Raw genomic sequence first — 24,569 nt, 5'->3', positions numbered from 1 at the left:
AGCCTGTACAGTCTGTTAGCCAGTAACTCGAAGCACTAATGGCAGGTTTTTTTTAAAAATGGACATAATCTAGAAAAACAGAGATAGAGGCAATGTATCACAGTGTTCTGGTGACCTCACTAACCACTGGGCCTCCATTCTTGTGGTTAGAACGATGCCATCATGGTGTGTATGAGTGCGGGTACCCTTACACGTTGGGAGGCGGGGGGGAACTGCAAGCTGTGCGTACGCCTACTAAGGAAATGCTCTGACCACATAACCATGAGTACAGAAGTAGTTGTTTCTGAAATACTGCGTATGTGTGTTGGTTCTAATAACTCCTCGTGTAGTTTTAGTTCTTGAAAATTGCGTAATCAGCCTTCACAGCCTCTTTTTTTTGTGTGTGTTCTTTGTTTGAAATGCATTGTTCACTCCAACTTGTGGATGGTGGTTTCACTCTCACTAGAAACTCTTTAAAGATTTGCTGCCTTAGAGGCTTCGTCTTCTATTTTTCATGCTTTGATTTCCAAGACTGTCTTTGAGAACAGGGTGTTTTTTTGTTGCACAGCGAGATGGTGATAAAGGATTACTTGATTTTAATTATGGAATTTATGTCAAGTAGTAATTTTTGGCTAAGCAGCTCAATTTGTCATGGGTTATATTAAATGTTTAGGGAATGTTTCTCATTATGTGGAACTACTGCATGATTTGTGGACTCAAAAATAGCTGTGCTGTAAGTCAGGTTGTAAGCATAAACTAACGCTATGGAAACCTGGGTGTATGTTCTCTAATGTATTCTTTTAAACAGAACTCCGTTCAGTTTAGCTGCTGTGTTGATTATGAAAAGATTAATCCAACCAGAACATGCCACACATGTCTTTGATGTTCTTGTGCAGAGTCCCAGCTACAAAGGTGTTGTGCTGATGTAACTGTCTTTGTGTTAACAAACTCCCAATCGTGACATGTCTGCTTAGCTGACTGTGGGATTCTTCCAGCTGGTACTGTTGTGTTTTTATATAAATCAAGTGGATGAATGAGTGTGAGTTTCTGCTTTTAGAAAAACAGGGATAAAAATGATGAAATCTGTTGTAATTCATCTCTCAGCTGCTTTGGTGCCAGCTGTGTGAGCATCCTCACTGCAAAGTGTCTGGTTTGACTTCTGGTAACAAATCAAAATAATGCTTTCTGGGTTGTTTTTTTTTTCTTTCCACAAGATGGGACACACAGTCTTGCACCAAATAACTGAAAGCATAAATGACAACCAGATTAATGTGATTGTTTTCTTTGTAAGCAAGCTCTTGGTAACTGTGCTCTGATAGCCATTTGGCGTCAGATCTGTTCCGTGGGATGCCAAATTCTCTTGCTCGGTGTTGTAGTTTCCTGGAGGAGTAGATGTGGCAACAGGATGTTGGTAAAGAACAGGAAACTACTTGAATTTGCTGCTTATGCCATGCAAATAGTTTTATTGCTGGCCCATGTGTAGTAATTGGTGTCTGTTATTGACAAAAGCTTCTGCAGCAGTTGCAGAGTGTGGAGCGCAGCATGTTCAGTTATGTTGTGCTCACCGTGGGGTAGGAAAAGGGACACTAACTGGTTAGGTGCTTTGTTAAACCATTGTCTGCGATTTGATAGCTACCTACCTCCTCCTGGCTTTCTTACTCAGGGTGGATCTCTGCTAGCACTCAGCTCCATATCAGTTGCTCTGACATACTCATTTACTCTGAGCTCCTTCTAGTCCACCCAGACGCTGCCTGCTCAGACACTTGGTATTCTGCAGGCAAACCCAAGGGGCACAGTAACCAGAGACGCCTAACAGCCCAAGCTTCACTGTGCTGCTGGTTAGACGTGGGTGAGCCAGCTTTCCCTTCCCAATCCAAGTGGAAATGTGGTTTTAAAAGACACGATCACGTGCTTTTGAGCTGGTGATGTTAATGAAAAGGGAGAGGAATTACCTCATTTGCTTTTGGTAGAGACTCCTTCCTCTCAATAGCCTCCAGAGCACAGAAGCCTCTCTTGTGTAGCACCCAATGCTGGCTTTGCTTTGTGTCTTTGATTGGGTCCCCACACATCCAGCAGTTTCCTGAGGTTGCAGACTCATGGCTAGGATATCCAGTTCAGCATTCCTATTTTAAAGAAAGAAAAGTGTGGAAATTAAATATGCTGTAGAGCTCAGTCCAGAGTGTACTGGGTGGTTAGTCTTTGCTGTCTTACAAATGCATTTGCTGCCTGTCCTAGACACATGCAAAAGAAGTCTGCTGAGTTTGTGTCATGCTTTCTAGCTGGTAAACTTGGGTAGCTTTTAAATGTTGGCTCTTGCATCTGAAGAGGCTGGTGTGCCCTGATGTACCAGACTGGAAGATCAACACCAGGAAACATGGGGAGCCAGAGGTTTCTCAGTGATGTTTTAGACAAATCTGTAAGATGAAAAACTTGAAGCACTTTTTTTCTCTTGAATGTGGCCTATGAAAAGGCATCTGCATATACTTCCAGACTTGGTTAATTGACTAATTATGAGTACAAATTATTGTGTGGTCTTAATGCATTGATTTCAGTCAATAATTCTGTATTAATCACTGGGGTTTTTTGAGCATTCATGTCTCCCTGTTTGACTTGACTGCAGACTCCCAATAAAAGCAGATTGATGAGGTGCTTATGCAGCAGATGAATCTCTCTCTTAAGCAAAAGTGAGTGAGAATTTCTACCCTGTAGTATATTCTTCAGTATCATCCTACAGATACAATTCTACTAATATCTATTCACTCTTGTCCATAAATGTGTTTTGCTAGTAATTCTCATCTTCTGAAGGAACTGAAGAGCTCAATAAAATTCATGTGTGCATTCCTTCTGCATGGCACTTAATTTTTATGAAATACATATTTTATTGGACAGTAAAGCATTTAAGGATCTTAATGGCCTAATTAATACTCTGTATCCACTTCTGTCTTGTGTATTTTGCTCTTCATTATCCTACTGATCTTTTTCTCATGTCCTCGTGCATTTTATCATAAAAATTTCAAGCAGTCTTTAGAGAGCACTCCTAGAAGCCTGTTCTTTGAATATGCAGCAATTCTGAGACTTGATTGATAGTCCCTTCCCTCCCTACCCAATCTATTTTTAGTAATTTGAAAGCGAGCTTAATTTCTTGGGTTGTCATTTGTTGTGTATGTGTGATTTACTTGGTGGTTTTCCTCCCTCCTTTAAATGTACCAGATATGTAATTTTCATGTTGTTTGAAGATATCTTGACAGCTTGGGAGAAATAATGTAGAAATTAATTGGGAGCTCTGTCTTAGCTGAGAGAGCAAAGATGGACAGTTTTTGTCTGGTTCTGTTAATATATACTGTGTGATTAGGATAGAAGGGTAAATGGAAGAAAATTTGAAGCATATTAACATATTATCCTGTCTTAAGAATCTTTGACACTTTTCATGTACAGGTAGAATCCACTCCCATCTTTTAGAACGGAATTGGGGAGACAAAAAGCCTTGCAAAGGTGGTCAAAGCACTGTGGAAAAGGAGCTCCCTCCCCTTCTCTGAAATATAATCTATAGCTGTACCCCTCTCTTCTGCTTCATGACACTTTAAAGAGAGCTTTGGGAAGTCTTCCCACACAAACTGGTTTTAATCTTCTGCCTCCCTTAAGGCCACATACGGAAGCCACCAACATTTTCTCTAAGCAGGACCGGACTCCCTGCAGAGCCAGTTTGTGCACTTGCTAAAGGAATTGCTCTTGAGCAATTGAAGGCCTTTCCTCTCTCCAGGGCATAAGAACCATGGACTCTGAAACACTCAGAGCCCTGATTGTGTGGGAGGAGAAAAGGACTCGGCACCGAAAGCAAATTTTGTTTCCACCTGGTGGGTAGACCAAAAATGGTTTTGCTCTTCATATTCAGTTTGAGGTGTAGCCCAAACTAGTAGGAGTAGTCTGTTGTGTAGGAAATGTGCCAAGTGTTACTTATTGATCTTTCTTTTTTTACTGTTTCAAACTTGCGTCAGGCGCTGTACCTTGGCTTGGCCACCAGCCCACCGTGTGTAAAGGGGTGTTGGCTGTCAACAAGCCTGGCAATTGGGTGGCTTTGCCTCCTTCTCTCTTGTCCATTCAGCTGTATAACTACTATCTTTTCTACCATCTCTCCCTCAGACACTGTCTAATGAACCAAGTCATAATGAAACTGTTCTAGCGCTGGGAAGACCTGTGAAGGAAGTCAGAGGGTGGCACGTGCTCGGCTGATAATGTCTCTTTATGGAATATTAAGGGAAGCACTGAAGTTTTCTTCAGGCATGGGAATTCTGAGAAGAAAATTCCTAATGTGTAGTGGTTCAATAAGTGGTGCTAGCATTTTTTGTGTTGTGTAAACAAGGCGTATGCAGACCGGCTGCTAGAAACAGGCACAGCCCAGGAGTTTAGATTTGCTCGTGATCTGTTTATAATTGAGTGTCCCAGATCTGCACTTCACTGCAAACAGACCCACGGAGGGAACTTGGGAAGCAAAACTGATGGACAGTGATTCCAAATCTGAGATCTCTTGATTGAGAAGTGGGTGCATCCTCTTCTCCATGGGGTTCACAGTTTCTTTGTTTCATCCTGCCTTGTGCTCCATCAGATAGTATTGCAAGTATGAAAAGTCTTATTAAAAAATATCTGTAGCAGAGGAGGGCTAGAATCCTGTTCCCCAGAAAGTTGATATTGCAAACTATAAAGTTCATATGAAGCTTCCCAGTAAGATATATCTGTGAAAGTAAAATGTTTCCCTGATCCTATATACTATACTGAACTAAAAGAAGGGAAACATTAGAATATGCCAGTAATATGACAAGTTGACTCTGAAATGTCCTGATTTAAAAATAATGAAACCATTGTGACAGAAACTCACATTTGTGCTGTTGTTCTGCAGGAGTCATTGTCACTTCAGTTGGTTAAACTCCTTTCAAGGAAGAAACCTCTCAGTCTTGGAGTAGTTTTATGTTGTCTGCAGTCTTAGTCGTGTTCTGCTAGGTGGTCTTTCATAAGCCAACCCAGCACATCCTCTCCTCCTGAAGCACAGTAAAATTATTTTCTTTCCCACTTTAGTAAGAAGGAAGGTTGTGTGTGGGATTCTCTTCTAACCTTTATTTTCAATGCCAGTGTTTGGAGGCTGCAGGTGGATGTGACTCTTGTTGCCGTTTGCCTGAGAGATGGTCTGTCTTGCCCTAAACACTTATTTGGCTCAGAGTCTAGAAGATGTCAGCTTTTAAAACATTTAAATTACCCTCAGAGCTGCTTTTAAAACAGTAATCCTGGCTTCCTCTGCTGGGTATTGAATGGATTGTGAAATGTCTTCAGAGGGAGTGGAACGGACTTGAGTGAACATTTTGCAAAGTCTGACTCCATATGGATCGTTTTTTATAATGTACATAAATAGTACATTAGCTCTTTCAAATCACTTTCTAAATGAACTGAACCAGCCTCAAAGGAAAATACATCATAGTCATGCTCTGCGTGTTAGAGCCCTCTTAGAGAGTCTGATTGAATTCAAAGGTTAGGAACATCCCACACGCCAGCTTTTTCTGGCATATGTATGTGGGAATTAGGATCTTTTCCTGAGCTTTACTGAGGTTAATTTGTTTTGCACAGCCTTTGCTAATGTGTTTATAGGTAGTTCCCGAGCTTTGGAAGGGTAAGTCTTCTAGATGGCTTGTAAGACCTTTCAAAGAATTGAGCTGGCTCTTTGAAAGCAAACCCTACAATGATGAATGGCCCATTAGAAGAAAGCTGATGGCATTACAAATGAGATTTACATGAGAATCAAACTGCTCTAGTGTATCCGACAAAGATGCTGAAACAAGCACCTCTCTCTGTGATGGTTATTAGGAGATTTTATGAACCGATCGAAGGGTTAGTTTCTCCTCCTTCTCCAGGGTATAAAAATTTCCCAAACATCTGGATGCTTGTAGTAGTAAAGTAAAGGTGGGAGGTAGGCTGAAAATAGGGGTAGAATTGAAGTGGCGCGTTGCCTTTGGAAGCCGTGGCCAGGCTCCTGTGGCTGAGGGGCAGGATCTGCAGCAAGCTGGAAATTCCCCAGCAGCTGAGCAAAGTTTTAAAATGCTTGGTACTGAGTTAGGTATGGAAATGAATAACAAGCGCTGCTTGGGGAGCCCAGCTGTGGCACTGCAGTTAGTTCCGTGCTGTCACTGTGTGTTTAGTTTCCAGGGTACTGCTTAATTTCTTCTTGAAACCGAACTCTTTGTAGAAGCTGTTACAGGGAAGTTCCCCCCCACCCCCCGAGTGTGGGTGCAGGTGGGGCTTTTTTTGGCACTGAGGTAGGTGTTAATTGTGGTTTATGATTGGGGAGAAAGGTACTTAGTTGAGTGTTTCTGTCAAGATGAGCAAAGAAGGAAAATAGTTACAATTGACCTTTTTCATTGTAAATCCTCTCAAAGGGCTCGAATTTCACAGAAACAGGGAAGGAGTGAGAGATGCTCATGGTGGCCATGCTCTGCTGAGTCACTGCTTGTGGTCTCTGATGTGGTAGAACGGGAGCCAGGCTTAGGCTTTTATCTGAAGGTTTCTCTTAGAAGGGGGGGAACTCAGCATGTCGTAAACGGGGGCTAGGCGGCCTTTTCTGACAAATGTGTGTGTTACAGAGCTAGTGTTTGCCATTTCTGTGACCCCTCTGGAAAACAGACTGAATGTCAGACTAGCTACTCACTGCCTGGTGCTGCCGGAATAGCCGTCGCCCAGGGTCTAGAAGCAGCCAGGGGCTGTGTGTTGTCCCTGTAGCTCAGAGCAGCAGTTTGACAGGACTCCCCTAGTGCTGGGAAAAGTGGGATGTGGGAAGTCTTACGGGAGGTTAAATGCATCATACCCCTGAGCCCTTGGCAAGGGCTGAGCAAAACTTGTAGTCCAAAATTGTATGTGCTGTCAGCTTTTCCAGTCTTCTGATGGAGAATTTGCCACCCCCTTGTGAAAGACAGGTATAGGACAGGGGCGATGACAGCAGAATACAGAAATAAGTATCATCCTACTTTGTTTCATACAAGCTGCATTTCATTGTGCACTTGAATTTAACTCAGTGGGACAGCAAGTTAGCATGTAGGCGGGTGGAATAACCTTGTTTGTCACTGGGGTCTGTATTGTATCTTTGTAATAGCATAAAACCTTGGCTGCTGTCAGACACACACTTGAAGATTATTTATCTCCACAAAGTGCTTTTTTCTTGTAAGCTTCTGTTCCACTCTATAGTTCTGCCAATTTGATCTGTATGTGAGCTCTGTTTAATGGGTTTTATCTGGTGGGGTTGGGATTTTGTTTTGAATTGGTGCTTTTTCCTTTGAAACATATTTGGATCTAAAATGGAGCTACTTCAAATCCAAACACTAGAATATGGCATGTGTTTTTTTGCCAATGTTGTCAGTGGCAACAATATAAAATGAATTTCTGTGTCCTGTGAATATGCCTCAAACTTAACCCAGTGCCATGCTGTTGGAGAGTCCTTCAGGGCTTTGGAAATGCTGGCTTGAGGGATATATTTGTGCTCTGTCAAAGCAGAAATTCAGACTATGATGTTGATTCTTCTAAGATTGACACTGTCTTCACAGGACTGAAATCCCCACTTCATGCAGCCCATGTTACAGAGGTCTCTAGAGGCCAGTAATGACTAGAAGGTGTTCAGAAGTATTTGAACTAGGTTTGTAAGAGCTGCTTATTTTGTTGCCCAGTCTAAACACCTATCCAGCCCTATGATGAATGTGGTTAAAATCCCACAAGTAAATCCAAAATACACAATTACCATGTAGGCAAGGTGGGCTGTGCTTTGGGCAGGATCGATTGTGTGTCTCCACGTGTTGATATTTGTGGTGCTAGCATGCATGGTAAGCCGGAGGAGAGGAGTTAATTTAGGCTTGATTAGCAATGCAGAAGGGAATCAAGATGACTGTTATAAATGGCAGTGGGATGAGATCGATGAGGGTAGTTTATTTCCATGCATCTAAGTGGGTGTTCTAGGCAATATCCCTTTTGTTTGTTTAAGAGAACCAAGATTCTTAATGCATTTAGTCCTTGAAATCCTTCTGTGGTTGCTGTTCAGGATACTTTAATGTTGTTGCAAGTGGCTGTTTGAAATGAACCCCAGGTGCTTGTACTCTGTTCCTTGGCAGTTCCCCATTTCTCTGCCCTCTGTTACCTGGTTTAGCAGCAAGCAGCGAGTGATTCTTGGTACCGGGCTCTCAGTTTTTCTCCTACTCACCTTTGTTTATATTCTGGAGCACGTTCAAAACTGTTTATGATTAAACATTGCACAAACAGCCAGGTTAAGATTTATTGACATAAAGGAGGCTGGGAGGAGGGAGTGGCTGGCTGGTCATCTGTGTCTACTTCCAGCCGATAGTGATGTTGTTGAAGTTGTACACGTGTCTGTGCAAGGGCTGTGGTGTGTCAGGCAGGCTGCTTGTTGAAGCATGGTGACAAGGGACTGGGGGACCTGTCAGCACAGTGTCTTGGCCATTGTACGGTACAGTGAAAAAGCTTAAGCAAGGGAGTAGATGTAGGTGATGCGTTCCTTCCTCTTGAGCCTTGTCCTGGTATAATCCCATGGCTCTTGAGTGGGGACCACTTTTTCTCTAGGAGGGAGAGGTGCATCTCTGAGGAAGAGATCAGGCTTTGAAATGTGTTAATAGGGTTATGACTTACAGGAGTTTTAAGCAGGGCTGTTTTCTTAAGACAGACACTCCTTAAAAGACAGTGGCGTTATATGAAAGGCAGAGAGGTTCAAAATGGAAGATGAGAAGATGAGCACTTTAAGGAAAACAAATTCAAATGAAACTACAGAAATACCAGAGTTAGAGGGGAAATTTGTTTAAAACAAAAAACCCCACTGAAGCCAAAACAAACCTACCTTTGCTAAAATGTTTCCTGGCCCCTCTTAGTTATTTACCTTTTGAAAGAGACTATGTAGCATGTTGGGCTTTGTTTGTTTATTTTGAAGTCACAGATATTGATAATATTCAGGTGTTAGAAAAGTCAAATAAAATGCAATGCTGATGATATATCTAAAAAAAAAAAAAGCAGATTGATCAGCCTAATGTGGAAAGGGGTTTTTGTGGTTAAAGACTTGACGATACAAGTGAGATGCATACACACACACACTCTCACACACTCTGGTGTCGCACATAATTTGCGTTTTCTCTGAAGATCAAATATTTATTGGCTGGTGAAGAAATGGTTAAGATAGGATCTAGACCTCTACAGGCTAGAATACCTGATTAGAGCAGCAGTGATAGGGGCTGTTGTGTGTTCTCTTAACTATCGCTATTTTTATGTATACAACCACTCACGCAACAAAACAACATAATAGGCTCGCTGTGTGTTACAGATGATATCAGGCATCTGCAGTGCTGATAGCAAAACTTTCTGGGGCTGGCAGCCAACCTCATTTAAATAAAAGCATTGTCTGCTCTTTCTGCCAGCCCACTTCTTTGGTGGCAAACTTTCATAGCGAGTTTTTGATGTCAGGCCACTCATTCTGACATTTAATTCCTCCTTATTGACAAGCTCCAAAATAAACAGCAGCTTTATGGTTAATTTTAGACTTTAAGGACAGCTTACTAAATGTTCTCAGCAGGCAGCCAGCTGTAGACATCCCTGGGAATGCAACTGCAGAATTCTTCTCCAGTGAGAAGCATAAATGAGGTAGACTTCAAGTGACTGGCAGTGGGGCGTTGGTTGAAGTGGTTTACTGTATGACACACAAAGTTCACTGTATCGTAACAGTTTGTGTAGAGGCATGAAGTTGTTTATAGTAAAGACCACACCGGGGAACAGAGCAGCTTCTCTAATGGTGTGGTAGCAGTGGGGCCAGAAGTCACCCTTGGGAGACTTCAATAAAAAAATCAGACAAAGAAAAAGCCCAACCAATGTTGATGAAAAGAAGTCACTGCTGCAAATTAATTTCTGTTGATGTAAAATCTCATCTGATTTTTGTGGGCCTAGGTGAGACCTGGGCTCAGATGTTTAGCACGTTGGCAGACTTGAGTAGATCTTGCAGTGCTTCAGACTGGCTGCACTCCATGTAATCTGCCCTACATGCTGCTGAGCTGCAGCTTGTTTTTTAAAGGAACAGGAGTGCTCAGGAGGGGAAGAGGAATTTGTCTTCTGATAGCGAGCCATGTGCCCAGTGCTCCTGGTTTGGAGTGAATGGCATATTTTGAAGCTGACTCCAATGTTTTGAAACATGAAACTAAGTGAGGTACAATTATAGCACCACCTCTTTGTTTCTCTGTGCCTGGTGGATGGGTGCCAAGTAACTACCATGTTCTCTTAGCACACATATTTAACAAGGTGGTCTTTGTGGTGGGCTGTGACAGAGTCCCTGGTCCAAGTACCAAAAATCTGCTGTAACGGCATTTGTTATAACAGCCAGTTCATCACATTCTTTCTGTTATACTAATGCTTGGACTCTGTGATCATTTTATGTATCTATAATCTGCCTGAAAATAATTATCAGGATACCTCTGGATTAATTTTAACACAAATGTTTGTAGTTGGGGTTCTCTGTTTCAAATAGGTACATGAATTCATCTTCAGTCAGGTGTGGATTGACCACTAAGTTTGTAATTGAGTTGTGATAACGATGGTATTAAGTAATATCCTTCAGCTTTTTTTTGCAGGCATTTATGTGAATGGAGAGACACTACTGGCTGGCTTATAGTGGTTTTTGCTGGAAAACTTTCAGGAGGGTCATTTTTGAAACTGCACATTCCTGACTGTTGACACTCTGATAGCTTTCTGTAGGAGACTGGAGCAACTTCTCATAGTTTTTGGCTACTGTGCTGAGCAGGATTACTGTAAGACCCATCCTGAAAAGCTGGGAATAGCAGAATCTGGAAAAGACCAATCCATAATGTCAACTTCTCAGGCAGGGTGGTGGCTCCAGAGGAAACCTCCTACGATTCCTGCTGGCTCTCTGTTAGATGAATCAAACACCCTTCTCAGCAGTTTCAGTGATATTCTTCCTGCTGTTTTATGAGATGCTATTTTGATAACTCTGAATTTATTCCCTGACCTTGTTGGGGTATTTCATTAGTGAAAAAACGGCAGGTACAATATCTTAGGAGTTGTTTGTTGCTTTCCCACACTCCTGTGGAATCTGGAAGTGAAACTGTTTCATGTCTCAATTTTCAAAGAGTAAAATCAGAAGATCATTAAAGAGATGCAAGGGATGTGAAAATAAAAATACAGCTCTTGATTCTTCACTCCTAATTCTCCAGCATGAAACAGCCTGGAATGTCCTCACTTGAATGAAAAATTAACTGCCACTGTTTGTCAGCAGTGTTGTTCAATTTATCTGTTTGCTCTGTGAGAGCAATTAGAAGGCTTGCTAGATAAGAAATTGTTGGGGAGATGTGTAGAACAAAATGACTGTTGAAGTTTTACAGCATGGTACCATAGTGCACGCTCTCTGGAAGGTTTTGCTTTCAGTATCTAGTTGGAGCCTAAAAAAGAGCACTCATCTTCTCCTGTACACTTTTAAAGATGATGTAAGTGAACCAAACCAGCATTATTATGTTCTTTGGGTTGGGCTTCTAGTATCTCTTTTCCTTTTTACCCTTCCTGATCAGCCTAGGGGTGTTTATACTCTTTCCCCTCTGCCACCTGCTTGGCTCAGTTTCACTTGCTGCCTTTCCCCTGGATTGGCCGTGGCAGGGACTTTGCTTCTAGTCAGCAGCGAGGTGAGATGTCTGTGGAAACTGGAGGGACTGAGGAAACAAGAATGACTTCTGTGTATGTCTGTGTGCGTATGGTGCTGGCAGGGAGAGAAATCCCAGAGTTTGCCCAAAGTTTCTTGTGAGCATTGCTGTCTTCAAAGGAGTTTGCTAAAACACCCATTTGAAAATCTGCCTGTGCGCGGAAGTGTCTCTCGGTGTGTTTGAACCTTGATGAAATGGCATAAAGAGAAGCCCTGTGCAACTGAGCTCAATAGAAACATTCATTACAGCTAATTTACTTGGTGCTTTTAAGAGACCTAGGTATTCATAAGTTGTGGCTTTGCCTGATGCTGCTGGTAGTATTTGTTTTAAATAGATACACTTGCCAGCACATGCTCTTTGCCCATCTGAAATCTTGTTTGGCTGTGTTGGAAACCGTGTTTTAAGTGTGCTAATATGCAGTGTTAGGAAATCCCAGTGCAACCCGTGGTGCCTTCTCATTGAGGGGGAAAAGCCTTTACAGTGTGTATGGCTCCAGCAAAACAGTGGCAAGGGGCATAAGGAAAAGGTCCTGTCTGTGACAGAAAAAGGGGAAATTTTAACTTTCTGAAGCATTGTCCTTGTTCAGCCATCTTACTGCACTTGCTTTTCTCAAGGGCAATCAGTGAATGAACTCTGGGAGCATGAAGGCACTAAGGAGCACGCACTTTGCAGCATGCAGAGCCAGCCTGTCCATCTCAGATGACCACAAACCTGCTCCTGCAGATGTGACCTGCTGGTTGCTATGGGAGAATTGCTATGGGTACAGGGATGTGTGAAGCACTTGTTGGAACGCAGCAAACATTTTCTGTCTTTGTTTGGTCCTCTTGCATATAGCTGAGTGACTTTGGGTTTGAAATAATTAAGCTGAATAAAAAAAAAAAAACATGACCTTTGTGTTTCAGGAACTTTTGAAAATTTCCAGCCTTTAGAGCATCAGCATGGTGGCTGATGTGATTTGCCTGATAAGGACTAGAGCTTTTCTCAAAATGAATGAATTGCATTTCATTTTCTGAAAGGAGAAGGCAGTGTTTGGATCATGTGATGCTTAAATCTGAGTCTGTGGTTACATCCTCTGTTTTTCTAATAATCTCTCATGAATCTGCGACATGTCTGCTGTTACCTCTTCTTTTCCTTCCCCTTGATAGTTGTCTGCTCTCCCTCCTCTGTGTTGGTGGTTGTGTTGCCATGGAAGGCGAGATCGAGGAACTGATCTACCTAAGCTTACTCCAACAGAAAAAGAAATGATTGTTTCAGCTCGCTGATCTGATGTGCTGAGCGGTTGTTTGGATGGTACTGTTGGCACAAGGGTGGCACTGAGAAGGAATGGCTGAGGGGAAGGAAAGGGGGGGGCGGCACAAAGGAAATGCTGCTTACAGCAGAGAAACCGGTTTAGGTTGTGTTAAAATAAATCTGTGTGAGATTGAGTGGCATAAAGGGTTTATCTTGGGGGAGGAGATTTATTTTTTAAGGCAGAAGCCACCAATGGGCCATTCACTTGAGTGGCAGAATTGTACTTAGTTGTCCAGTTACTCATCCCAGCAAGTCCAGGGCAACCATGGAAAGAGGAGGATTTCCAGCAAACTCTTACATGTTTCAGGGGAAGGCAAGAAAATCCTTCCAGTGATCTGGATATATAGGCTAGTTGGTACTAATTCCTCTGAATTGGGTTTGAGGAATTCAAATGTGAGTTTGCCTTAACTAAAGCCAGGTTTACATTAGCTCTAGCACAGGAACGATAGCAAAGAAGCAGTAAATGCCAGTGACCCCAGTACATGTGGTGGTTTAGCTCTGGCTGGAGGCCAGACGCGCACCAAAGTCAGTCTGTTACTCCCCTTCTTAGTAGACTGTAGTCAGGATTTTGCACCCTTCTTCCCCCTGCTCGCAGCACAGGGAGCAGGGACTGGGGAAAATGGGGTTCTCAGTTACTTCTTCATGAGCTGTTTTCCTCTTCCAGATCTTAAAACACCTCTAACCTCACCCCGCTCCCTTCTTAGCAGAGTTCACTCCAGTCATCATCTCACTCCCTTCTTCCCCCCACTCGCTGCACAGGGGGACAGGGACTGGGAGATGGGGGCCTCGGTCAGTCCCTTGTAAGTTGGTTTCCTTCTCAGCTGGGGGGTGGGGGGGTGGGGTGGGGGGGAGGCATTCATTCCACACCCTCCCCCTGCTGCACTGTGGGTCTCGCCCGTGGGAGACAGTCCTCCATGAACTTCTCCAATGTCTCTCAGTCCCAGTCCTCCACGGGGTCACCAGCCTCCCCCAGCAAACCTGTTCTGGCACAAAACTCTCTCGCTCATCTCTGTCTCTGATTCTCCTCATCGCTGTGAGTGCTGGCAGGGGCTTATCCTAATGTAGGGTCACAGCATCTTCTTTATGTCTCCATCTGGCCCCTCCACAGGCTGCAGGTGGGGTCTCAGCCTTTCCCATGGGTTTCTCCAGGGGCTGCAGGGGCATCTTTCTGTCCAGCACCTGGGCCACCTCTTCCCGCTGCCCTTTCCCAGCCTTGGTGTCTGCACAGCTCATTACATCATCTCACTCCCTTCTCCCAGCTGATACACATACATCTTTGTATATCTGTAGTGTTAAGCATGACAGTGTATATGAAATTGTGATACAAAGCATGGAAGGCAGGTGACTTCTGAGGTTAGAAACCAGTCCTCATGATCTAAACTCACGTTGTGATTTGCAGAGTAATTATGACCAAGCATTTCAATGGGTTGCTCTGTCTTTTCAGCAGTGAGAGAGATGGCTCTAATCCTTTACTTGTAGATAATCTCAGCACTTTCCAAAACTAGTTTTCCTTTAGTCATGTTAAAAATACTAACAGTGACTTTATAGCTTTTCCTTTAATTAAACAATCGTGGATAATACCAGAGGCATTTTTGCAGGGAGCTCTGCAGTTTATTTCCTTGTCCTGACACAGTCTGGCAATGTTCTTGTCTTGCCTGTCTTCAGACTGAGTTGATTGATGCCAAGAAGAAGAAAAGTGCATTTTGGGCTTCACCATTTACTTGCAGACCCTTTGCTAATAGCTCCAAGAATGCGACGAATTATTTCAGTGACCATCATGTTACAGGTATTTCTCTGATGGGTGCCTGACAAAGGACTCCATGGATACACCTTCAATAAGATTTCTGCGTTCAAGCTGGTTAGAGCAATTGAAAGGGAAGTAGGAAATAGAAAACTCATTACTCTAAGGCTGTGGTACCCTCCAGAATGAAGGAAGGACTCTTAAAACCCCAGCAGTTATGCTTCCCATGTCCCCTAGCCTAAAGAGTTGCGTGAAGAAAAGAATTATAATGACTCTTAAATTGCCATGGTGATAGGTGCATGCTTGTTTTGTAATGTGTATTCAGGCTTAGGAGAATAACGTGTATTTGTCTTCCTTCCTCCAGAACTCTTTCCTTGGTCTCAGTGCAATTAACTTTTTCATTTGGGATGCAGATAGCACTAGCCAAGTGGATGATATAACTGGTTTCTTATTGGTGTTACTTACACAGTGTTATTTAGGGACAAAAAATTTCTAGGATAGAGAGTGGAACAGGAAATGTTGGATGATTTTATTATTATTTTATAATAAAGCAGGGGTGACTAGTACCTAATCTCCTGTGACAGCTCAGACAGCTTTCAGAGCTTGTTGTATGGTTTTATGACACTCATTCAAGCTAATACTCATTTTAATTCACTTGTGATTGAAAGGTGCTTTTGTTACTCATGTTTTTTGCCCACTTTGCTGCTTCAAACAGCTGTAGTTCCAGCAAAATAATCATTTTGAGCACAATACTTCTGACGGTTATTCCCACTGGGGAGTAAGGGCCTGCTTTATTTTTGTGAAGACAGAGAAAATTGATTTGGCTATTTTAGTTAGGGAAATTGGGGGGGGGGGGGATGGGGGGGACGGGACCCTTCTAAATATTTAGCAGTTGAAGTGTTCTGTGCTGGGTAATGCAGTGAAGAGGCTTGCTGTAGAAAAGCTGAAGTCTTGAAGGGCAGAGTGCAGCATCACAGAGTAACAAATCTTGGTCAACAAATGTTCCCAGCTCAGCTGTTTGGCACTGGTCATGGCAATTGTCAGAGCCTAGTTTTTGAAGAAATGTGAGTCTGAGGTAGTTGTTTTTGTCTCAGATTGGTTATCTCTCCATGGGCAGACCTTCAGGGCTTAGATACATGTTTAGTTAAGTGAAGCAAACTCTTATCTGTTTCTAACCAAATTGATATCGGGTGTGCTGGTGCCTAAACTTTCCCAGTGAGTCTTTTATGTTGTCCAAGGCACCTCCTTTCAGACTGCTTCAAAGTATGATGGGAATAGAGAGTGGATTTATGACTTGATGGGAACTTGATTTTCATAAATGAAGGCATGTGGTTCTTTAGCTGATTACAGAAAACGAAGAAAACTAGTTACAGGAGGTAATTGGGGCACTTCTGTGACAGCTGCTACATACCATACCCAAGCACTGATTGTGGCCTGAAACTTCAGTATTTCTCTCACATGTTGTTCACTGAAAGGGTGTGAAGCCTCCACCTTGCCCTCCAGTAAAATCATGTCAAGTACCCTGAAACAACTGGTAGTAGCAGTAGCCTGACAAAGATGACTGAAGGCAAATTCTCACTTGAGCTGAGAAACCCAACGTGGTTTTGGAACTTTGTGCATGGAAATAATACCATATTCTTCTGGGTGAATTATATGTAATTGACACAAAAAAGAAATTGGTTTCAGAGATACTACAGGGGACAGAGTAACAGCTGTTCTGTGGGACTTGTTTGGGATGTTTTGTTCTACAAGGGGTTTTTTGGGCATCCTTGGTCAGACTTTAGCTAGTAATGACACGGTTCTGTTTTATCACATGTACTGCTGTAATTAGAGCTCTGGCTGTCCATCTTTGGTGAATCCAAGGAATTAACTGATTGCAGAGATAACTGCCTCATCCTTAAGAGCTGGGCTACTGTCCCCTTGCATCATGTGGCAGAGAGAAAGATTTAGATACTGAGAGAGTCAGTGGGGTGGTAACAGTATCTGCAAGCTTAAAAAAAAAAGTGGCAGTTGCAGCAGAGGGAAACAATCATGCCTAACCAAGCTTTGTGAACAAAACCCCGTGACACTGTTACTGTTCTGATTCAGACTCTGAAAAGTGTTATTTTTAACAAAGTATTTATGAAATGTTCCTCATTCAACCTGCGTCTCGACACTGCTTGTCAAGCAGATGCTACTGGTGCATTTGTACCTGCAGCATTCAGGAACAACAGGATTTTGTGAATTGTGGCAAGATAAACTAGACAAAGATGACACAAACTCGATGTCAGCTCGTGTGTAACAGTCTTTTCTGGTTTTCCCTTTTGCATAATAAACTGGAATGGTACCTATATATAACATATGACATTGTTATGTTTATATATATTAATATTATTCCAGGTGTTATATATAGACTTTTGTGTGTGTGTATATATATTTAGATATGTGTCTCACTCTGACTTTTTTCATTATTTGTCTTCTCCATTTTGTCACTGTGCTTTTCCACAGTGTGAATGTGTGAAAATTCCAGTGCAGTTTTCTGTCTCCTTTTCAAATGCCTTTAAATAGCCTTTTCTTGGCCTTATGCAGCAGATTTTAGCTAAAGTAATTTAGTGCTGAACAGTACTCAGGGTGCTTTAACAAAGCAATTGGTGACTCTAACAGCTTCTACTGGACTTGGTACTATGTTTTGGGAAATGAATCTCCATTTCCTTTGCATCTGTGAGTAAAAGGTACTTTGAGGAGGGGGAGGACCTCTGCTTTTTATAGCCATGCAGGATATGGAGTCATTTGGGGTTTTCACCTAACCATTTTTCCTGCAGTCTGCTTTGGGGGTGACTGTTTAACTTAAATCTAGTGCTCCCTAGCACTTGATTCATTCAGAGCTTACGTAGATGAAATGCTTGTGGTCACTGTCACTGGTTCACCACATGAAGGGTTCCTAATAGCATGGGTGCTCTGTTGTCAGTGTGAGGAGCTTATCCAGGAAGCTTTCAGAAAATCTGTCTTATTTAAAGCAAAAAATTTCTAGCAACGTCTTTGTATCACTGTAACCATGTGTGGCATGTGCAGTCCTCCTCCTCCCCTTGTCTCCAATGTATATATAGCATGCATTCAGCGGGTGCTGTGGAGCCTGTGACCTGAAGCATGCAGCAGGGAGCCAGCAGTCCCTTTAATCTGACTGTCCTGCCTGCAATCTTGTAAGACAAGAACTGTTTATATGCAGTTTACAGAGGTTGAGACTTCTGTGTCTTCACTTTTAACACAAACTAAAAAAAGCTCTGTATTCTCACAGCCTAGCAAGGCATCCTAGAGAAATAGGAAACCTTTCCCACAAGGAATGGAGATGTATGCAGCATAGTATAACTGTGTATGGATACAATACACATATGTTTATGTGGCTGTGGATTGCAGGATGCTTCTGCCTGGAGCAGGGTATTGAGTAAAACTCACCAGTTCTGGGACTGAAGCAGGTTGCTTCCTGCCTGTAACAAGACCAAGAGATTTTGTAGCCCATTAATTTACCCCCTGTAATCAACTGGAAATTTCAGAGGTGCTTAAGAGTTGCCTCTTGGGCACCCTTGGAAATACCAGTTAGCTTCATTATGCTTTTTATGTTGAGTCTAATCTGTACTTTCTGATTGATCTTTTTCTCATGATGGAAATGTTAAGCAGTAGTAGTAATTGCTATGCATCTTTGATAGGATTCATGCAACGTGGATCAGATAGCACAGCTCAGTTTAACTTGAAATATAGACAGTAACCTTGAGGGGAATGCATGCTCAGTTCAGCTTGGGCTGGCATGTCTTTTCGTGCTTGTCTTCTGTAGAAGTAGAATTCTCTTATGTTTAAATCCCACACTAATGTGCCTCACTCCTAAATAGGACTAGCTGGTATAATTTGAGTTTATCCTCTTTTGGTTGGAAAGAGGTTAATTAAGGGAACAATTAGAAAAGCTCATTAAAACTGCATTCGGGCTCAGTGTAATGAAAAGTGAGCTTTCTGTGACAAGAGGACTCAGAAATCATGCTTTTCTGATTCCTCACTGACACAATTCCCCAGTATTAGTGTGTGCCTGCTGATTTGGAGCAGTGTCTCAGGCTGTTTGCATTGCTGAGGTGGTTGTGATAGAGACTGGAACAATAACGCTAATCCCAGGCACCTTCTCACCCCTGAGGGAAGGGAGGAGTTCGTCAGGAATTTACACTGTATTTAGCATTGCATTTCCCTTTCTTGGGTCCCAGGTTTTTACAGCAGTTCAAAGCATACAGACTTTATGGATAAATTGCCCCCACCTTGGGTTTGCAGGCAGTGTTTCTACTGGAAGCCAGCACAGACCAGGCTCCAGAAGCCTTCTAAAGCTCTGAGATCCACTCCCTGATTTTTCTGGGACTGGGTCCTTACATAATGACTAGCTAGTGTAATGTGTGAAAGCTAGTTGTATATCCTGGGTTCTGCTTCAGGGCCTTGGGAAGCCTGTCTTTCTAAAAATGAAATCACAGCAACCAATAAGGTGTTTGCTTGTGTAGCCAGGCCAGCCCCTCTTATCTCCCCTCCTTCCAGTCTGAGGTTGTGGGTAAGTCATGTGGCTGGATCAGGATAGCTTTGGAAAAGTAATGATAGACCAGCCTTTTCAGCACATGTTTACCAGGGTAGACTTCATGTTTCAGACTCCAGGCTTTGGAAGAGTTACGTTTTGTACTCACAGACTGATGGGGCTGCCTTGCAGTGTTTTGGGTGCAGGAATTGACTTCTTATCTAACATTGTTGCAGGATCAGTAAATACAGTGTTGTTGAGGAGATGGTTGCACCATTACCTGGAAGCAGTAATGTGGAGGAGATTGGGATCTGGATCCTTCCGAAAAGGAAGAATTAAGTGGCAAGTGGGATAAAGATCCTTACTGGTACAAAGCTGCAGTGGGGATCTTCTGGCTCAGCACTGCTGCAAAACCACCTCAGGGCTTTGCACAGCCAGACCTGATGAAATCAGCAGCAGGTTGGGATTGGACTGAACACTGTTAAACAAGGACTGATTTGTCCTTGACTCAAGCATTGAAAAACACTGGCATTGTAGCAGACAATCCAATCACGCTGTGAAAGAAGACTCAGCTTGAGAAATGATGAAGCTTTACTTATACTGAGGTTGAGCATCACACAGACTAAGGCTCCCTGCAAGTTAACATAGTCTCTGCTTTTTCTAGAAGCAAATCCATGTAGTAATACCAAAGCTTAAAATCCAGAGCAATGGTTCAGCAGCCTTGTTTAGGTTCATCTCTGAAAGCTGTGTGCCTGCTGTTGGCAGGCATTACAAGGCAGGGACACTGCTGTTTTGAATTGTGCATTTGTATGAAGTCTGCAGGGAACCGTGTTTAGAAGGGTTAGGCAAACACAATTAGTCTGCATTGCCGGCAATGATGCTCTTACTTAATGCATTAATGAGTGCAGGTGGCAGGACCTCTGAAGTGAATTAAATGCAATGCAAACTCCTGCTGTATGTAGCACAGCCATTGTGGGTCCAAGCTGCTGAATGCTGAGCCAGCTCTTTGAGAGATGAGGTGGGAGATGGGAAGGAACTTCCTGTGCCTGAATGGTAGTTCTGCACTCTTCACCACAGGTCTTTGAGCATTAGCTTACAGCAGAACTAGCTTGTGTGGAGGAACCACGAGTAAGAGTGTGTGCATTTGGAGCTGTAAAAAGATGTTCTTGCTGCATTTCTATCAATAGCAGTATTAAGATAAAGCAGGCACAAATATGGATTTACTTGCCTGCCGCCTTGTTCTGTCACCTGGCAAGATTCAACAGCACACTGATTAAAAGAATTATGTTCAGCCTACACCAACACTTGCTGGAACAACACTGCCTGATTCCCTTCATTTCCTTCTATAGGCAAGATGCTGGAAGCCAGTACAATTACTCTGCTGTGCTCTGGCCTTTCCCACGGTGAAACCTGGTTTTTATTTCCTGCTGCTTTAACCTTAGTATCAGTGAAATGATCCCTGGAAAGCTTGTATTGATTGCATGTTATTGTCTAATTAAAGTGCAATAAGAAGAACTGCAGAACACTCACTCTTATGGCCCAGTGCCTGTTGTAGACACTATAAATTAGAAAGCTTTCTGCTCAAATATGGAAAATGTCAGTGCTTATTTCCTTTTGAATTTTCCAGCACCCCCTAAAGGCTACACTTGTAGATGTGTGATTATTTTTTTTTTTCCTAAATAACAATCAGAAAGTGTTATTTAGAGAAGAAATGAGGCCCTATAGGCTTGCAGAGGCCCTGTTCTGACCCTGCTAGCTATAACCCATGTTGTCTAAAGGAGGCACTTCTAAATGAATGTATTTTAATCTGAAACCTGCTAGACGATCCTTTAGCATCATGTGCAGAGATATAAATGGGTATTAGTTATACAATATGTAGAGGGCAGTCTTTAAATAGTGCTGTCTGTTCTTACCTGGAGGCTGTTTGTTGCTCTGTCTGGACTTCACAGTTCTCTTGCTTCATGCTGCTGGTGGCTTGATACTTTCTAGTAATGTGTATCTTCCTGAATCTTGTGCAAGGAGCTAATGAAAGATAAATCCTAGTCCTAGATATAGCAGGAACCCAAGAGCTTGTCATTAGAGTTCTGTATCTGGCTTAGTCATTGGCTGAATAAATGGCCTTGGGGAAGCTTACCCAAACCTTCGGGTTGGATCTAATCACTGGGTGATATGTGATACACTGATACTTTTACACAAAGTTATGAATTTATCAGTAATTCTGCCCAGGATGCTGGGCAGAAAGATGGTCAGTGGACTTCTAATCACCAGTCAAATCCAAAACCACTTGAATATATTTTGTATCATGTGTGAAACTGACTTTTCCCTCTCTTTCCCTTGCAGATGTACTTTCCGATTCCCTAGCACGGTTATAAAGATCCAGTTCACATCTTTATACCATAAAGAGGAAGTAAAAGAAGAAGCCTCATCACCTCCCCTTCGGCCACTTTACCCTCAAATATCCCCTCTGAAGATCCACATCCCGGAGCAGGATCTCCGGAGCGTGGTCAGCCCCCTCCCATCCCCCACAGGCACTATCAGGTAAGCCACTAACTACCCAAAGTTTACTTTTGTAAACTCAATTTTTTTTTCTCTGAAGGCAGTCTGTCAGCCCTGGTTTGATACCTTGGTGCATGAAATGCTGTTAAAAATAACTAGTTAAATAGCTGATGTTCAGAATGATGGAAGGCTGCAAAAAACTGTGTTATGGTGGCTGAAAGTCAGGCACAGGGGGTTTAAGAGCTCAAAAGGGTTCAGGGGGAACTTGAATGGTAGTTTTACACTACAGAGTTACTTAGTCCTATCTTTGGCAGTGGAATCAGAAATGGCTATTGAGAGCTACCTATATACACAGAGAAAAGAAAGGCAAATACTTTCTATGTTAGGACTGTCTGCTTTATTTTTATCTCAATAATACTCTGTTGTTGCTGGGTGGTACTGGTGTTCTCTCAAGTTAGGGACAAGGGTGGCCACTGGCATGTGGTTTTCTGGGAGTAGAAGGAAATGGGGGTAGGATGCTGACCGTGTACTGTGAGGCTGTAACAATCTGAAGGTACATCTGTCAGAGTATCCTGTTTTGTAAATGGTCGGGGTCGTGAATGCACAATAAAAATAACCTGAATGTGAAGTTACTGTCTGGCATATTTTCTTTCTTGCTTTCTCTCTTGGCAAAGAGTTGATGTTTCAGACTTGCAGTGTAATCTTTTAACATTAAAGCTGTTACTTTATGAATTTTATGGTACTTGAAGTAAAGTAGACATGGTATAAGATGGTGTATTAAGAGTTTAAAAACACCCACACCTGAGAGTAGCAAGAGTGCACCTGGTAGCAGGAATAACTTTTGGTTTGTCGTCCTGCCTGTATGTTTGTAAAAAGGTCTAATACACAAACACCTTCTGACAGCACCAACTCAGTGAGCAGCACTCAAACTTAGTTGGCTGAGACAGACTTGAGTGTCAGGACGAAGCCAGCCTGGTTTTGCATAGATCTGGAGGCGCTGGTGTGTTTGGGTTTTTCCGCCAGCCTTGCAGAGCTGCACAGATGTGCAGTGCAGATATTCTAGAAAGAGGGGGCTGGAGGTAGCTGTGGTTTTAGTCCTCTGTTCAGGCACTGCTTTTAGTTTATATTTAACCTTCTCTTTTTAGATGAAGCTTGTTGCTGGGAGGGGAGGGGGATGGTTTCTCTGCCAACATATGGTAGTTAGTTTCCATTCAGTCATCTTGCGCAAAGCGGCGCAGTGTGGTTTGTGTTACTAACAGAGGCTGTATCTTTTGACTCTGGCATATGCCTGCAACTGATATTTGATTCCCCAAGAATGTTTCTTTTGCATAAGGAGAAAGTGGAAATAGTAGTGTTGAATTGTGCTCAGCCCTTAACGGAGTGTTTACTAAGGATGATTAATGATTGCATCCGTTTGTCTCGAGCAGAAGCTAATCCAGCCAAGTCTTCAGAAAACCTCAAAAGACATCTGAGGTTTCACTTGCCAAACCCCTTTCCTTTCTGAGTTCCTCTTGCAGAGGAGGGGCTGACGTGTTTGTAAACATCCCTGCTTAGCCCCTTCAACCTTCCCCTCTTCCCCAGCAGGGTCTTGGAGCTCTCATATCCTGTGGGCCAGGCTTTGGGAAATGTTTTAGGTGTTTCTACCCGAGAAAGGGAATGCTTTTGGGGGAACATGTAGCTATGTGCTTTGGCAATCTGGCTTTTAGGGCACCACTCTGTCTTGGGGTGGGTGAGGCTGGCAGGGTGTCGTCTCCCCTTTCCCAAGCCCAGGTCTGGGAGGGCTGGCTGGGGCTCTGTGGGACCCACACCCCTCTCCCATGGCTGGCCTTGGGAGGTGGTTGCATGAGCTGGGCTCTCCTCCTCCTCCTCCCCCTTCTAGTATTTACTTTCCTAATTTGGTGCGTTTGCCTTGCTCCTCCCTGATTGGCCCATGGAAAATTATTGCAGTTTGGAAATCCTGGGCAGGGTGAAATTTCCTTTTTGGAAAGTGGCTCTTGGCCTCTTCTTCCTGCCTCTGTCCCAGCGTGAGGCAGGGGCTGTACCTGCACTGCCCCTGCCAGATCCAGCCCTGCCCTCCTGACCCCTGGCTCTGTTCAGCCTCCCTGTTTACGTTGCAGCTTGCTTCCCTGCCCGTTCCCCCCTGCAAGCTTCTGGGTTTTTTCCAGACTATTTATTTTCCCTCTGTGAAGCGCACTGCCTAGAGAGGGAATGAGCTCTAGTTAAACAAAACCAAACCTGTCACCCTCAGCAGCTTTGCAAAGCAGGATTCCTGCTTACTCCTAGGGAGAAATGTGACCACTGTTTTCTTTTAGTTAGGTGTTTTATCTCCAGGAAGGGCTTTTTGTAGATGTTTTGAATGCTGTTGTACAGCTTTAAGGAAAAACTTTGGTTGGCAGCATGCTGTGAGGCTTACACACAGACATGGTTTATTTCTTCCTGCTTTGAGTTCAAAATTCCTTTTTTAAAAAGTCAGACTTGCATGTTCCAGGAAGAAAAGGGCCACTGTGGCTGCAAGAGTTGGGTAGCAGCAGCCTGTCTGTTGTACACAGCGTAAGCAAGGGCAGAGCACAGCAACACATCTCTTCTCAGTAGATTCAAGGTATTGGAAAAACTGTGTGAAAACCATGTGTAGTTCAGCTAAATTCAGCTCTGCATGTTGGGAGATAGAACTGATTCACAGTGTCAGGAGCTAAGGGCCAGTCCTGAGGCTTTGTGGCTTTTAAGGTCCTGCAGCTTGCACTTGGAGGATTCTCTCTGGGTGACACTGGTGACATGAAGTTCCTCACCTATACTATGATTAGCTTTTCCTGGTTTTCCTGTCCGT

General features: G+C 43.1%; 1 protein-coding gene across 1 annotated transcript in view; it reads left to right on the top strand.

Moving 5' to 3' along the window:
- Positions 1–24,569, top strand: part of FOXK1 (forkhead box K1) — a gene marked incomplete at its 5' end in the record, with an annotated part of 47,842 nt that overhangs the window by 4,911 nt on the left and 18,362 nt on the right. The window contains one exon of the mRNA XM_084270851.1: positions 21,590–21,787. Coding sequence (XP_084126977.1) covers positions 21,590–21,787 — 198 coding nt within the window. The remainder of the gene's footprint in view (positions 1–21,589; positions 21,788–24,569) is intronic.

The sequence above is a fragment of the Gallinula chloropus genome, assembly GCF_964237585.1.
Source record: "Gallinula chloropus genome assembly, chromosome: 15".
Classification (NCBI taxonomy): Eukaryota; Metazoa; Chordata; class Aves; order Gruiformes; family Rallidae; genus Gallinula; species Gallinula chloropus.
The sequence above is the reverse complement of the archived record's forward strand: the minus strand, read 5'-3'. Positions and strand labels throughout refer to the sequence as shown.